Consider the following 17,511-nt stretch of genomic DNA (forward strand, 5'->3'; position numbering starts at 1 on the left):
GGACATGATGGCATCCCGCTTCAACAAAAAGCTACAGAGGTATTGCGCCAGGTCAAGAGACCCTCAGGCGATAGCTGTAGACGCCCTGGTGACACCGTGGGTGTTCCAGTCGGTCTATGTATTGCCTCCTCTTCCTCTCGTACCCAAGGTGCTGAGGATAATAAGAAAAAGAGGAGTGAGAACAATACTCATTGTTCCAGATTGGCCACGAAGGACTTGGTATCCAGATCTGCAAGAAATGCTCACAGAGGACCCGTGGCCTCTTCCTCTAAGACAGGACTTTTGGAACAGACAGGGCCCCTGTTGCAACGACTGGCTGCGTTTGATGGCATGGCGGTTGAACGCTGGATCCTAGCAGAGAAAGGCATTCTGGATGAGGTCATTCCTACGCTGATAAAGGCTAGGAAGGACGTAACAGCTCAACATTATCACCGTATATGGCGAAAATACGTTGCTTGGTGTGAGGCCAGGAATGCCCCTACGGAGGAATTCCAGCTGGGCCGTTCCTTCACTTCCTACAGTCAGGAGTGAATTTGGGCCTAAAATTGGGTTCCATTAAGGTCCAGATTTCGGCCCTATCCATTTTCTTTCAAAAGGAGTTGACTTCTCTACCTGAAGTTCAGACGTTTGTAAAGGGAGTGCTGCATATTCAGCCCCCTTTTGTGCCTCCAGTGGCACCTTGGGATCTTAACGTGGTGTTGAGTTTCCTGAAATCCCACTGGCTTGGACTACTCAAAACGGTGGAGTTGAAATATCTCACGTGGAAGGTGGTCATGCTATTAGCCTTGGCGGCTTTGTCACATAAAAGCCCCTATCTGGTTTTCCATGCGGATAGAGCAGAATTGCGGACCCGTCCACAATTTCTGCCGAAAGTGGTTTCATCCTTTCATATAAACCAACCTATTGTGGTGCCTGTGGCTACTACTGACTTGGAGGATTCAGAGTTGCTTGATGTGGTCAGGGCTTTGAAGGTTTATGTAGCCAGAACGGCTAGGATCAGGAAAACAGAGTCTTTGTTTCTCCTGTATGCTTCCAACAATCTTGGTGCTCCTGCTTCAAAGCAAACTATTGCTCGCTGGATCTGTAACACGATTCAGCAGGCTCATTCTGTGGCTGGATTGCCGCTGCCAAAATCAGTTAAGGCCCATTCCACTAGGAAGGTGGGCTCTTCTTGGGCGGCTGCCCGAGGGATCTCGGCATTACAGCTTTGCCGAGCGGCTACTTGGCCAGGTTCAAACACTTTTGCAAAGTTCTACAAGTTTGATACCCTGGCTGAGGAAGACCATGTGTTTGCTCAATCGGTGCTGCAGAGTCATCCACACTCTCCCGCCCGTTTGGGAGCTTTGGTATAATCCCCATGGTCCTTACGGAGTCCCCAGCATCCACTAGGACGTTAGAGAAAATAAGAATTTTCTTACCGATAATTCTATTTCTCGTAGTCCGTAGTGGATGCTGGGGACTCCGTAAGGACCATGGGGAATAGCGGCTCCGCAGGAGACTGGGCACAAAAGTAAAGCTTTAGAACTACCTGGTGTGCACTGGCTCCTCCCCCTATGACCCTCCTCCAAGCCTCAGTTAGGATACTGTGCCCGGACGAGCGTACACAATAAGGAAGGATTTTGAATCCCGGGTAAGACTCATACCAGCCACACCAATCACACCGTATAACCTGTAATCTGAACCCAGTTAACAGCATGATAACAGAGGAGCCTCTAGAAAAGATGGCTCACTACAGCAATAACCCGATTTTTTGGTAACAATAACTATGTACCAGTATTGCAGACAATCCGCACTTGGGATGGGCGCCCAGCATCCACTACGGACTACGAGAAATAGAATTAATCGGTAAGTAAATTCTTATTTTCTTTAACGTCCTAAGTGGATGCTGGGGACTCCGTAAGGACCATGGGGATTATACCAAAGCTCCCAAACGGGCGGGAGAGTGCGGATGACTCTGCAGCACCAAATGAGAGAACTCCAGGTCCTCCTCAGCCAGGGTATCACATTTGTAGAATTTTACAAACGTATTTGCTCCTGACCAAGTAGCTGCTCGGCAAAGTTGTAAAGCCGAGACCCCTCGGGCAGCCGCCCAAGATGAGCCCACCTTCCTTGTGGAATGGGCTTTTACAGATTTTGGCTGTGGCAGGCCTGTCACAGAATGTGCAAGCTGAATTGTACTACAAATCCAACGAGCAATAGTCTGCTTAGAAGCAGGAGCACCCAGCTTGTTGGGTGCATACAGAATAAACAACGAGTCAGATTTTCTGACTCCAGCCGTCCTGGAAACCTATATTTCCAGGGCTCTGACAACGTCTAGCAACTTGGAGTCCTCCAAGTCCCTAGTAGCCGCAGGCACCACAATAGGTTGATTCAGGTGAAACGCTGAAAACCACCTTAGGGAGAAACTGAGGACAAGTCCTCAATTCCGCCCTGTCCGAATGGAAAATCAGATGAGGGCTTTTACAGGATAAAGCCGCCAATTCTGACACGCACCTGGCCCAGGCCAGGGCCAACAGCATGACCACTTTCCATGTGAGATATTTTAACTCCACATATTTAAGTGGTTCAAAACAATGTGACTTTTGGAACCCAAAAACTACATTTAGATCCCAAGGTGCCACTGGAGGCACAAAAGGAGGCTGTATATACAGTACCCCTTTCACAAACGTCTGAACTTCAGGGACTGAAGCTAGTTCTTTTTGGAAGAAAATTGACAGGGCCGAAATTTGAACCTTAATGGACCCCCATTTCAGGCCCATAGACACTCCTGTTTGCAGGAAATGTAGGAATCGACCTAGTTGAAAATTCCTCCGTCGGGGCCTTACTGGCCTCGCACCACGCAACATATTTTCGCCAAATGCGGTGATAATGTTTTGCGGTTATATCTTTCCTGGCTTTGATCAGGATAGGGATGACTTCATCCGGAATGCCTTTTTCCTTCAGGATCCGGCGTTCAACCGCCCTGCCGTTAAACGCAGCCGCGGTAAGTCTTGGAACAGACAGGGTCCTTGCTGGAGCAGGTCCCTTCTTAGAGGTAGAGGCCACGGATCCTCCGTGAGCATCTCTTGAAGTTCCGGTTACCAAGTCCTTCTTGGCCAATCCGGAGCCACGAATATAGTGCTTACTCCTCTCCATCTTATAATTCTCAGTACCTTGGTTATGAGAGGCAGAGGAGGGAACACATACACTGACTGGTACACCCACTGTGTTACCAGAGCGTCTACAGCTATTGCCTGAGGGTCCCTTGACCTGGCGCAATACTTGTCGAGTTTTATAAACATGTGGAAGACTTCTGGGTGAAGTCCCCACTCTCCCGGGTGGAGGTCGTGTTTGCTGAGGAAGTCTGCTTCCCAGTTGTCCACTCCCGGAATGAATACTGCTGACAGTGCTATCACATGATTTTCCGCCCAGCGAAGAATCCTTGCAGCTTCTGCCATTGCCCTTCTGCTTCTTGTGTCACCCTGTCTGTTTACGTGGGTGACTGCCGTGATGTTGTCCGAATGGATCAACTCCGGGTGACCTTGAAGCAGAGGTCTTGCTGAGCTTAGAGCATTGTAAATGGCCCTTAGCTTCAGGATATTTATGTGAAGTGATGTCTCCAGGCTTGACCATAAGCTCTGGAAATTCCTTCCCTGTGTGACTGCTCCCCAGCCTCGCAGGCTGGCATCCGTGGTCACCAGGACCCAGTCCTGAATGTGCGGCCCTCTAGAAGATGAGCACTCTGCAACCACCACAGGAGAGACACCCTTGTGCTTGGTGACAGGGTTATCCGCTGATGCATCTGAAGATGCGACCCAGACCATTTGTCCAGCAGGTCCCACTGGAAAGTTCTTGCGTGGAATCTGCCGCATGGGATTGCTTCATAGGAAGCCACCATTTTTCCCAGAACCATCTCATTGATGTACTGAGACTTGGCTCGGTTATAGGAGGTTCCCGACTAGCTCGGATAACTCCTTGACTTTCTCCTCCGGGAGAAACACCTTTTTCTGAACGGTGTCCAGGATCATCCCTAAGAACAGAAGACGAGTCGTCGGAATCAGCTGCGATTTTGGAATATTGAGAATCCAATCGTGCTGCCGCAACACTACCTGAGATAGTGCTACACCGACCTCCAACTGTTCCCTGGATCTTACCCTTATCAGGGAATCGTCCAAGTAAGGGATAACTAAAATTCCCTTCCTTCGAAGGAGTATCATCATTTCGGCCATTACCTTGGTAAAGACCCGGGGTGCCGTGGACCATCCATACGGCAGCGTCTGAAACTGATAGTGACAGTTCTGTACCATAAACCTGAGGTACCCTTGGTGAGAAGGGTAAATTGGGACATGAAGGTAAGCATCCTTGATGTCCCGAGACATCATGTAGTCCTCTTCTTCCAGGTTCGCAATCACTGCTCTGAGTGACTCAATCTTGAATTTAAACCTCTGTATGTAAGTGTTCAAAGATTTTAGATTTAGAATCGGTCTCACCGAGCCGTCCGGCTTCGGTACCACAACAGTGTGGAATAATACCCCGTTCCCTGTTGCAGGAGGGGTACCTTGATTATCACCTGCTGGGAATACAGCTTGTGAATGGCTTCCAAAACTGTCTCCCTGTCAGAAGGAGACATCGGTAAAGCCGACTTTAGGAAACGGCGAGGGGGAGACGTCTCGAATTCCAATTTGTACCCCTGAGATATCACCTGAAGGATCCAGGGGTCTACTTGCGAGTGAGCCCACTGCGCGCTGAAATTCATTGAGACGGGCCCCCACCGTGCCTGATTCTGCTTGTAAAGCCCCAGCGTCATACTGAGGGCTTGGCAGAGGCGGGAGAGGGTTTCTGTTCCTGGGAACTGGCTGATTTCTGCAGCCTTTTTCCTCTCCCTCTGTCACGGGGCAGAAATGAGGAACCTTTTGCCCGCTTGCCCACGAAAAGACTGCGCCTGATAATACGGCGTCTTCTCATGTTGAGAGGCGACCTGGGGTACAAACGTGGATTTCCCAGCTGTTGCCGTGGCCACCAGGTCTGAAAGACCGACCCCAAATAACTCCTCCCCTTAATAAGGCAATACTTCCAAATACCGTTTGGAATCCGCATCACCTGACCACTGTCGTGTCGATAACCCTCTACTGGTAGAAATGGACAACGCACTTAGACTTGATGCCAGTCGGCAAATATTCCGCTGTGCAACACGCATATATAGAAATGCATCTTTTAAATGCTCTATAGGCAATAATATACTGTCCCTATCTAGGGTATCAATATTTTCAGTCAGGGAATCCGACCACGCCAACCCAGCACTGCACATCCAGGCTGAGGCGATTGCTGGTCGCAGTATAACACCAGTATGTGTGTAAATACCTTTTAGAATGCCCTCCTGCTTTCTATCAGCAGGATCCTTAAGGGCGGCCATCTCAGGAGAGGGTAGAGCCCTTGTTCTTACAAGCGTGTGAGCGCTTTATCCACCCTAGGGGGTGTTTCCCAACGCACCCTAACCTCTGGCGGGAAAGGATATAATGCCAATAACATTTTTGAAATTATCAGTTGTTATCGGGGGAAAACCACGCATCATCACACACCTCATTTAATTTCTCAGATTCAGGAAAACTACAGGTAGTTTTTCCTCACCGAACATAATACCCCTTTTTGGTAGTACTCGTATTATCAGAAATGTGTAAAACATTTTTCATTGCCTCAATCATGTAACGTGTGGCCCTACTGGAAGTCACATTTGTCTCTTCACCGTCGACACTGGAGTCAGTATCCGTGTCGGCGTCTATATCTGCCATCTGAGGTAACGGGCGCTTTAGAGCCCCTGACGGCCTATGAGACGTCTGGACAGGCACAAGCGGAGTAGCCGGCTGTCTCATGTCAACCACTGTCTTTTATACAGAGCTGACACTGTTACGTAATTCCTTCCAACAGTTCATCCACTCAGGTGTCGACCCCCTAGGGGGTGACATCACTATTACAGGCAATCTGCTCCGTCTCCACATCATTTTTCTCCTCATACATGTCGACACAAACGTACCGACATACAGCACACACACAGGGAATGCTCTGATAGAGGACAGGACCCCACTAGCCCTTTGGGGAGACGGAGAGTTTGCCAGCACACACCAGAGCGCTATATATATACAGGGATAACCTTATATAAGTGTTTTTCCCCTTATAGCTGCTGTATCTTTAATACTGCGCATAATTAGTGCCCCCCCCCCCTCTCTTTTTTAACCCTTTCTGTAGTGTAGTGACTGCAGGGGAGAGCCAGGGAGCTTCCCTCCAACGGAGCTGTGAGGGAAAATGGCGCCAGTGTGCTGAGGAGATAGGCTCCGCCCCCTTATCGGCGGCCTTATCTCCCGTTTTTCTATGTATTCTGGCAGGGGTTAAATTCATCCATATAGCCCAGGAGCTATATGTGATGCATTTTTTGCCATCCAAGGTGTTTTTATTGCGTCTCAGGGCGCCCCCCCCCAGCGCCCTGCACCCTCAGTGACCGGAGTGTGAAGTGTGCTGAGAGCAATGGCGCACAGCTGCAGTGCTGTGCGCTACCTTGTTGAAGACAGGACGTCTTCTGCCGCCGATTTTCCGGACCTCCTCTGTCTTCTGGCTCTGTAAGGGGGCCGGCGGCGCGGCTCTGGGACCCATCCATGGCTGGGCCTGTGATCGTCCCTCTGGAGCTAATGTCCAGTAGCCTAAGAAGCCCAATCCACTCTGTACGCAGGTGAGTTCGCTTCTTCTCCCCTTAGTCCCTCGATGCAGTGAGCCTGTTGCCAGCAGGTCTCACTGAAAATAAAAAACCTAAAACTAAACTTTTCACTAAGCAGCTCAGGAGAGCCACCTAGTGTGCACCCTTCTCGTTCGGGCACAAAAATCTAACTGAGGCTTGGAGGAGGGTCATAGGGGGAGGAGCCACTGCACACCAGGTAGTTCTAAAGCTTTACTTTTGTGCCCAGTCTCCTGCGGAGCCGCTATTCCCCATGGTCCTTACGGAGTCCCCAGCATCCACTTAGGACGTTAGAGAAAATAATAAGAATTTACTCACCGGTAATTCTATTTCTCGTAGTCCGTAGTGGATGCTGGGAACTCCGTAAGGACCATGGGGAATAGCGGGCTCCGAAGGAGGCTGGGCACTCTAGAAAGATCTTAGACTACCTGGTGTGCACTGGCTCCTCCCACTATGACCCTCCTCCAAGCCTCAGTTAGGTACTGTGCCCGGACGAGCGTACACAATAAGGAAGGATTTTGAATCCCGGGTAAGACTCATACCAGCCACACCAATCACACCGTACAACTCGTGATATGAAACACAGTTAACAGTATGAAACAATAGAGCCTCTCAACAGATGGCTCAACAATAACCTGATTTAGTTAACAATAACTATGTACAAGTAATGCAGATAAACCGCACTTGGGATGGGCGCCCAGCATCCACTACGGACTACGAGAAATAGAATTACCGGTGAGTAAATTCTTATTTTCTCTAACGTCCTAGTGGATGCTGGGAACTCCGTAAGGACCATGGGGATTATACCAAAGCTCCCAAACGGGCGGGAGAGTGCGGATGACTCTGCAGCACCGAATGAGAGAACTCCAGGTCCTCCTCAGCCAGGGTATCAAATTTGTAAAATTTTGCAAACGTGTTTGCCCCTGACCAAGTAGCTGCTCGGCAAAGTTGTAAAGCCGAGACCCCTCGGGCAGCCGCCCAAGATGAGCCCACCTTCCTTGTGGAATGGGCATTGACAGATTTTGGCTGTGGCAGGCCTGCCACAGTATGTGCAAGCTGAATTGTACTACAAATCCAACGAGCAATAGTCTGCTTAGAAGCAGGAGCACCCAGCTTGTTGGGTGCATATAGGATAAACAGCGAGTCAGATTTTCTGACTCCAGCCGTCCTGGAAACATATATTTTCAGGGCCCTGACAACGTCTAGCAACTTGGAGTCCTCCAAATCCTTAGTAGCCGCAGGCACCACAATAGGCTGGTTCAGGTGAAACGCTGACACCACCTTAGGGAGAAATTGGGGACGAGTCCTCAATTCTGCCCTATCCATATGGAAAATCAAATAAGGGCTTTTACAAGACAAAGCCGCCAATTCTGATACTCGCCTGGCAGAAGCCAAGGCCAATAACATAACCACCTTCCATGTGAGATATTTCAGATCCACGGTTTTTAGTGGTTCAAACCAAAGTGATTTTAAGAAAACTCAACACCACGTTGAGATCCCAAGGTGCCACAGGAGGCACAAACGGGGGCTGACTATGCAGCACTCCTTTTATAAATGTCTGAACTTCAGGTACTGAAGCTAGTTCTTTTTTGAAAGAAAATCGACAGAGCCGAGATCTGTACCTTAATGGAACCCAATTTAAGGCCCATAGTCACTCCTGCTTGCAGGAAATGCAGAAATCGACCTAGTTGAAATTCCTCAGTTGGGGCCCTTTCGGCCTCACACCATGCAACATATTTTCGCCATATGCGTTGATAATGAGTTGCTGTAACCACTTTCCTGGCTTTAGTAAGCGTAGGAATTACTTCCTCCGGAATACCCGTTTCCTTCAGGATCCGGCGTTCAACCGCCATGCCGTCAAACGCAGCCGCGGTAAGTCTTGGAACAGACAGGGCCCCTGCTGCCGCAGGTCCTGACTGAGTGGCAGAGGCCATTGGTCCTCTGATATAAATTCTTGAAGTTCTGGGTACCAAGCTCTTCTTGGCCATCCACGAGTATCGTTCTTACTCCTCGCCTTCCTATTATTCTCAGTACCTTTGGTATGAGAGGCAGAGGGGAGAACACCTAAACCGACTGGTACACCCACGGTGTTACCAGAGCGTCCATAGCTATCGCCTGAGGGTCCCTTGACCTGGAGCAATATCTTTTTTAGCTTTTTGTTAAGGCGGGACGCCATCATGTCCACCTGTGGCCTTTCCCAATGGTGTACAATCCTATTGGAAGACTTCTGGAGGAAGTCCCCATTCTCCCGGGTGGAGGTCGTGTCTGTTGAGAAGATCTGCTTCCCAGTTGTCCACTCCGGGAATGAACACTGCTGACAGTGCTAACACATGATTTTCCGCCTATCGGAGAATCCTTGTGGCTTCTGCCATCGCCATCCTGCTTTTTGTGCCGCCCTGTTGATTACATGAGCGACTGCCGTGATGTTGTCTGATTGGATCAGTACCGGCTGGTTTTGAAGCAGAGGCCTTGCTGGCCTCAGGGCATTGTAAATGGCCCTCAGATCCAGAATATTTATGTGTAGGGAAATAACCTGACTTGACCAAAGTCCCTGGAAGTTTCTTCCCTATGCGACTGCCCCCCAGCCTCAAAGACTGGAATCCATGGTCACTAGGACCTAGTCCTGTATGCCGAACCTGCGGCCCTCTTGAAGATGGGCACTCTGCAGCCACCACAGTAGAGATACCCTGGTCCTTGGAGACAGGGTTATCAGCCTATGCATCGGAAGATGAGATCCAGGCCACTTGTCCAACAGGTCCCTCTGAAAAGTTCTTGTATGGAACCTGCCTAATGGGATTGCTTCGTAAGAAGCTACCATTTTTCCCAGGACTCGCGTGCAATGATGCACCGCTACCTATTTTGGTTTTCAGGAGGTCTCTGACTAGAGATGACAACTCCTTGGCTTTCTCCTCCGGGAGAAACACTATTTCTGGTTTATGTCCAGAACCATCCCCAGGAACAGTAGACGTGTCATAGGAACCAGCTGTGACTTTGGACTGTTTAGAATCCACCTATGCTGTTGTAGCACTTTCCAAAATAGTGCTACCCCGACTACCAACTGCTCCTTGGACCTCGCCCTTATAACGAGATTGTCCAATTACGGGATAATTACAACTCCCTTTTTTTGAAGGAGTATCATCATTTCGGCCATTACCTTGATAAAACACCCTCGGTGCCATGTACAGTCCAAACGGCAGTGTCTGGACTTGGTAATGGTAATCCTGTACCACAAATCTGAGGTACTCCTGGCGAGGATGGTAAATGGGGACATGCAGGTAAGCATCCTTGATGTCCCGGGATACCATGTAATCCCCCTCGTCCAGGCTTGCAATAACCGCCCTGAGCGATTCCATCTTGAACTTGAATTTTTTTATGTTCAAGGATTTTAAATATAAAATGGGTCACACCGAACCATGCGGTTTCGGTACCCCAACCCGTGTGGAATAGTAACCCCGTCCTTGTTGAAGTAGGGGCACCTTGAGTATTACCTGCTGGGAATACCGCTTATTAATTGCCTCTAGCACAGCCTCCCTGCTTGAGGGAGTTGTCAGCAAGGCATATTTTAGGAAACGGCTGGGGGGAGACATCTCTAATTCCAGCTTGTACCCCTGAAATACTACTTGGAAGAAACAGGGATCCACCTGTGAGCGAGCCCACTAATTGCTGAAATTTTTGAGGCGGCCCCCCACCGTACCTGGCTACACCTGTGGAGCACCCGCGTCATGGTGTGTACTCACAGGAGGCGGGGGAAGAATCTTGATTCTGGGAACAGGCTGACTGGTGCAGCTTTTTCCCTCTACCCTTGTCTCTGTACAGAAAGGAAGCGCCATTTGACTCGCTTGCTTTTCTGAAGCCGAAAGGACTGTACCTTTTTCTGTGAGGAAACCTGAGGTAAAATTATTTCTTCCCAGCAGTTGCTGTGGATACGAGGTCCCAGAGACCATCCCCAAATAATTCCTCACCCTTATAAGGCTCTCTATGTGCTTTTTAAGTCAGCATCACCTGTCCAGTGACAGGTCTCTAATACCCTCCTGACAGAATGGACATTACATTTATTTTGGATGCCAGCCGGCAAAATATCCCTCTGTGCATCCCCCATATATAAGACAACGTCTTTAATATGTTTTTATGTTTGCCAACTAGTATCCCTGTTTGACAGGGTCACCAACCACGCTGCAGCAGCACTATCTGCAGGTCTCAGTCTAGTACCTGAGTGTGTAAATACAGACTTCAGGATAGCCTCCTGTTTTTTTTTTTTTTTTTTTTTATCAACAGGTACCTATTAAAGTGGCCGTATCCTAAGACGGCAGTGCCACCTTTTTTGACAAACGTGTGAGCGCCTTATCCACCCTAGGGGATATCTCCCAGCGTAACTTATCCTCCTGGCGGGAAAGAGTACGCCATCAGTAACTTTTTATAAATTACCAGTTTCTTAACGGGGGAACCCACGCTTTTCACACACTTCATTTATTCATCTGATGGGGGAACAAAACACTGCCTGTTTTTTCTCCCCAAACCTAAAACCCATTTATAGAGGTTAAAGTCAGAAATGTATAACACATTTTTTATTGCCGGGATCAAGTCACGGATTGGATTGTGTATATGTCTCCACCTTGTCGACACTGGAGTCAGACTCCGTGTCGACATCTGTGTCTGCCATCTGAGAGAGCGGGCGTTTTTGAGCCCCTGATGGCCTTTGAGACGCCTGGGCAGGCGCGGGCTGCGAAGCCGGCTGTCCCACTGCTGTTACGTCATCCACCCTTTTATGTAAGGAGTTGACACTGTCGGTTAATACCTTTTACCTCTCTATCCACTCTGGTGTCGGCCCCACAGGGGGCGACATCACATATATCGGCCTCTGTTCCGTCACCATATAAGCCTCCTCATTCAACATGTCGACACAGCCATACCGACACACTGCAGACACACAGGGAATGCTCTAAACGAGGACAGGACCCACAAAAGCCCTTTGGGGGGACAGAGTGAGAGTATGCCAGCACACACCAGAGCGCTATATACTGCAGGGACTAACTGAGTTATGTCCCCTATAGCTTTATATCTATATATATAATGTATACTGCGCCTAAATTTAGTGCCCCCTCTCTCTTTTTTTAACCCTTGTAGACTGCAGGGGAGAGCCAGGGAGCTTCCCTCCAACGGAGCTGTGAGGGAAAATGGCGCCAGTGTGCTGAGGAGATAGGCTCCGCCCCTTTTTCGCGGCCTATTCTCCCGTTTTTTATGGACTTCTGGCAGGGGTATTTACCTCATATATAGCCCCTGGGGCTATATATTGAGGTATTTTTGCCAGCCAAGGTGTTTTTATTGCTGCCTCAGGGCGCCCCCCCCCAGCGCCCTGCACCCTCAGTGACCGGAGTATGAAGTGTGTGAGAGGAGCAATGGCGCACAGCTGCAGTGCTGTGCGCTACCTTGGTGAAGACTGAGTCTTCATGCCGCCGATTTTCCGGACCATCTTCTTGCTTCTGGCTCTGTAAGGGGGACGGCGGCGCGGCTCCGGGACCGAACATCAAGGCTGGGCCTGCGGTCGATCCCTCTGGAGCTAATGGTGTCCAGTAGCCTAAGAAGCCCAATCCGGCTGCAAGCAGGCGAGTTCGCTTCTTCTCCCCTTAGTCCCTCGCTGCAGTGAGCCTGTTGCCAGCAGGTCTCACTGAAAAGAACAAATTCTAAGACTATAACTTTCTAAGAGCTCAGGAGAGCCCCTAGTGTGCATCCAACCTCGGCCGGGCACGAAATCTAACTGAGGCTTGGAGGAGGGTCATAGTGGGAGGAGCCAGTGCACACCAGGTAGTCTAAGATCTTTCTAGAGTGCCCAGCCTCCTTCGGAGCCCGCTATTCCCCATGGTCCTTACGGAGTTCCCAGCATCCACTAGGACGTTAGAGAAAAGATTTTACTTACCGGTAAATCTATTTCTCGTAGTCCGTAGTGGATGCTGGGCGCCCGTCCCAAGTGCGGACTTCTTCTGCAATGCTTGTATATAGTTATTGCTTCAATAAGGGTTATGTTATGGTTGCATCAGGGTTGGACCTGATGCTCTGTTGTTGTCATACTGTTGACTGGTTGTTATAAACTCATGTTATAAAGGTGTGATTGGTGTGGCTGGTATGAATCTTGCCCTGGATTACCAAAATCCTTTCCTTGTACTGTCAGCTCTTCTGGGCACAGTTTCTCTAACTGAGGTCTGGAGGAGGGGCATGGAGGGAGGAGGGGCATGGAGGGAGGAGCCAGAGCACACCAGAACCTAAATTCTTTCTTAAAGTGCCCATGTCTCCTGCGGAGCCCGTCTATCCCCATGGTCCTTGCGGAATGCCCAGCATCCACTACGGACTACGAGAAATAGATTTACCGGTAAGTAAAATCTTATTTTGTTGTGTGTTTTATTAATGTTTTTCCCCAATAGTGAAGTTTCAATACCAGCTGCAGACAGCACATGCTATAATGGGTTAGTTGCAGAGCGAAAGGTTTTAACTGCATTACCTTTTCCTATGCAACATCTATGTGCACTGGGAAATTACGGAAATCAACTCACTTCCTTTTGCTTCTCCTCAAATTTGGCAAATGCAACATAGAGATTCTCGTCCATGTGATCCTCCCCATAAAACTCCACAGCACGTTCATAGACCTTCCTCGCATGAGCGATGTAGCCATGCTTGTCCTCAAAGCGAGCATACTTAATCCAGTTCTTCACATCCGGGTGTACAATGACAAGTGCACAGGTGTTAAGGGAAATGACACAAATTGTTTACTAGAGGCTATAGGGGTTTCTCTGTATAGATTTGAGCCAGAACTAGCATATTTGTACAGTATACGTTCATTATGTAGACATGGTCTGACTGTCGACATCTGATTTTAAGATTAAGCTGTGATTAGGGTTAGGCAGTCTACAGAAAACCACATTATAAAAATGCTGACATTCATAATGTCGACATTATGTCAGTGTTGACATACCGGCTCCCATCCATGTCAACGTACTTACATGCATCCATTATGAGTAAGCACATTACAGTATCAAAGGATACCTCAATCCATATCTAAAAGTGTACTCATAGGTAAAGTCTCAATATCAGATACTAGGGGGTATATTTACTAAGGTATGAGTTTGTTTTAAGTGAAGATGTTGCACGTAGCAACAATCTAGTTATTATCTTGTAGAAGCAGCTAGATCAGGGGTGGGGAACCTCCAGCCCGCGGGCCATATAAGGCCCGCAAAGCCGTTTGCTCCGGCCCACCCGCTTGTGTCAGTGAGACACGCCGCCGCTCAGTCCAGCGGCAGCGTGACTCAGCTGTCAGGACAGGGAGGAGAGCGCGGCTATGTCGGGCGGTGGCGTATAGGACTTCAAACCAGCCGCCGGTTCGTGAGCCGATCAGAGCTTGTGGACCGGCAGCCAATCAGGAGCCGCCGCAGCCGGTCTGCAAACTCTGATTGGCTCACGAACCGGCGGCTGGTTTGAAGTCCTACACGCCGCCGCCCGACATAACCGCGCTCTCCTCCCTGTCCTCACCCCGACACGCCGCCGGATGGAGCAGCGGTAAGCAGCACAGTGGGGTGGGTGGGGGGGCACTGTGGGGGACATTTGTATACCTGACACTGTGGGGGGCATTTGTATACCTGACACTGTGGGGGGCATTTGTGGATTTGGCACTGTGGGGGGCATTTGTATACCAGGCACTGTGGGAGCATTTGTATACCTGGTACTGTGGGGGCATTTGTATACCTGGCACTGTGGGGGCAATTGTGGATCTGGCACTGCACTATTGGGGGCATATGTGTATCACGTCCCATTTTAATTGGCAACACCCATTTTTTTGGCAAGGGGCAGACCTACTGGGGGGCAGGATAATTTTTTATATTGAGAATTTTTGTATGGCCCCCGAAGGATTTTATAAATATCCAAATGGCCCTTGGTAGAAAAAAGGTTCCCAACCCCAGAGCTAGATCAATGTTAAGTGGAATCTGATTGGTTGCTATGGGCAACATCTCCACTACTAAAAAAACCTCTCACCTTAGTAAACATACTTCAAGGTCTTACCCAGAGGTTCTCAAACTCGGTCCTCGGGGGCCCACACAGTGCATGTTATGCAGGTAACCCAGCAGGTGCACAGGTGTATTAATTACTCACCGACACATTTTAAAAGGTCCACAGGTGGAGCTAATTATTTCACTTGCGATTCTGTGAGGAGACCTGCAAAACATGCACTGTGTGGGCCCCCGAGGACCGAGTTTGAGAACCTCTGGTCTTACCGGTTGTCAATGTTACAGAAAGTGGGGAATCACAAAACCACTGTGTTTTAATTGGGCAAGCAGGCGCAGGACAGAGGAATGTATCAGTAACTGTGGCCCGTCTGACTGGAATATCACTTAACTATAAATAAGTAAAACGCATTATTCTCATCTTCGAGAGTTTCATTGAAAACTATATATTTACAGTTTTAGGTGGAATTATTCATCGCCACACATTTTAGTATGCGTACATTAGTTTTGGAAAGCAGTTTTACATCTCCAATATCCATAAAATAAAGTCAGAACGCCGTATTTCTGAAAAGCAAACACGTCATCTTCCTTTAGGTGACCTGAATGAGAAATAGTGCACAAATAATGCTTTTTTGAACTAACAAAGAGGCGCAAAGATCTTATTGCTAATTGCGTCAAACGGCAAAACTCTGAAGTTCATCCCTGAAGTGTTTATCATCCTACTAACATGACCTGACATTACTAGTGGAGAGGAAAATAATTACATAGGCAAACTTAAAGATACTGTTTCTCAAGCAACTTCTCACAAACTAAAATAATGGGTTTTCATTATGATCACTTGGCGCATAAGCACTTTATCTCTGCTCTACTTATACTTCCAAGTAGAAAAAACAAGTTTTATGGTAAGAACTTACCTTTGTTAAAACTCTTTCTGCGAGGTACACTGGGCTCCACAAGTCTGGACAATGGGGTGTAGAGTAGGATCTTGATCCGAGGCACCAACAGACTCAAAGCTTTGACTGTTCCCAGAATGCACAGTGCCACCTCCTATATCACCCCGCCTCCCAGCACAGGAGCTCAGTTTTAGTTAACCAGCCCAATGCAGTAGCAGGAAAATAGACAACAACGGTTAGTAGCCACATACACCACACTCTCACGACAAGAGAAGTGTCAGCGGCTAATGCCATATCAACCCAAAGAAGCTAAGTGCGTCAGGGTGGGCGCCTTGTGGAGCCCAGTGTACCTCGCAGAAAGTTTTAACAAAGGTAAGTTCTTACCATAAAACTCGTTTTCTGCTGCGGGGTACACTGGGCTACACAAGTCTGGACAATGGGGATGTCCTAAAGCAGTTCCTTATGGGAGGGGACGCACTGTAGCGGGCACAAGAACTCGGCGTCCAAAGGAAGCATCCTGGGAAGCGGCAGTATCGAAGGCACAGAACCTTATGAACGTGTTCCCGGAGGACCACGTAGCCGCCTTGCACAATTGATCAAGGGTCGCACCACGGTGGGCCGCCCAAGAAGGTCCAACAGACAGAGTAGAATGGGCCGTAATGTGAGCAGGAGCTGACAGAACAGCCTTCACATAAGCATGTGCAATCACCATTCTAATCCATCTGGCCAGGGTCTGCTTGTGAGCAGGCCAGCCACGTTTGTGAAATCCAAACAAAACAAAGAGAATCAGTTTTCGAATAGAAGCAGTTCTTTTCACATAGATACAGAGAGCCCGTACCACATCCAAAGACCGCTCTTTGGGAGACAAATCAGGAGAGACAAAGGTTGGAACCACAATCTCCCGATTAAGGTGGAACGAAGAAACCACCTTAGGTAAATATCCGAGTCCTAAGAACCGCCCGGTCACGGTGAAAAATCAGATATGGCGAACTACAAGACAAGGCAACCAGATCCGACACTCTTCTAGCAGAGGCAATAGCCAGCAAGAACACCACCTTAAGGTAAAGCCACTTAAGGTCAGCTGAACCAAGAGGTTCAAATGGAGGCTCCAAAACCACCGACAAGTCCCAAGGAGCCACAGGCGGGACATAGGGAGGTTGGATACGCAACACACCCCGAGTGAAAGTATGAACATCAGGTAAAGTCGCAATTTTTCTCTGAAACCACACCGACAAGGCAGAAATATGAACCTTGAGGGAGGCCAGACGCAGGCCTAAATCTAGGCCCTGCTGCAGAAAAGCCAAAAGTATGGCTGTACTAAACTTGGAAGCGTCATAATTGTTAGATGCGCACCAAACAAAGTATGAATGCCAGACCCTATGGTAAATCCGAGCAGAAGCCGGTTTCCGGGCCCGCAACATAGTTTTAATGACCTCTTCAGAAAAACCCTTAGCCCTCAAGACGGAAGCTTCAAGAGCCACGCCGTCAAAGATAGCGGGGCTAGGTCCTGGTAGACACAAGGGCCCTGAACGAGGAGGTCTGGGCGTTGTGGAAGTAGAAGTGGATGCTCTGACGATAGGCCTTGCAGGTCTGAGAACCAGTGCAGTCTGGGCCACGCCGGAGCTATGAGAAGCAGATTTCCTCTTTCTTGCTTGAACTTCCGAATTACCCTGGGCAGGAGTGACACCGGAGGGAACACGTACGGCAGCAGAAACCTCCACGGCACCGCCAGCGCATCCACGAATGCTGCTTGAGGATCCCTTGTTCTTGCTCCGAAGACCGAAACCTTGTGATTGTGTCGAGACGCCATCAGATCCACATCTGGAAGACCCCACCTTCCCACGAAGAGTTGAAACACTTCTGGGTGGAGGCCCCACTCGCCGGCATGCCGGCCTGATGACTGAGAAAGTCCACTTCCCAAATCAGG

General features: G+C 49.0%; 1 protein-coding gene across 2 annotated transcripts in view; it reads right to left on the reverse strand.

Annotated features, from left to right (window-relative positions):
* CRNKL1 (crooked neck pre-mRNA splicing factor 1) overlaps positions 1 to 17,511 on the reverse strand; it is a 166,720-nt gene that overhangs the window by 103,232 nt on the left and 45,977 nt on the right. For both annotated transcript variants that reach the window (XM_063918172.1, XM_063918171.1), the window contains exon 6: positions 13,249 to 13,427. In XM_063918172.1, coding sequence (XP_063774242.1) covers positions 13,249 to 13,427 — 179 coding nt within the window. The remainder of the gene's footprint in view (positions 1 to 13,248; positions 13,428 to 17,511) is intronic.

This window comes from Pseudophryne corroboree, chromosome 4 (assembly GCF_028390025.1).
Source record: "Pseudophryne corroboree isolate aPseCor3 chromosome 4, aPseCor3.hap2, whole genome shotgun sequence".
Taxonomy (NCBI): domain Eukaryota; kingdom Metazoa; phylum Chordata; class Amphibia; order Anura; family Myobatrachidae; genus Pseudophryne; species Pseudophryne corroboree.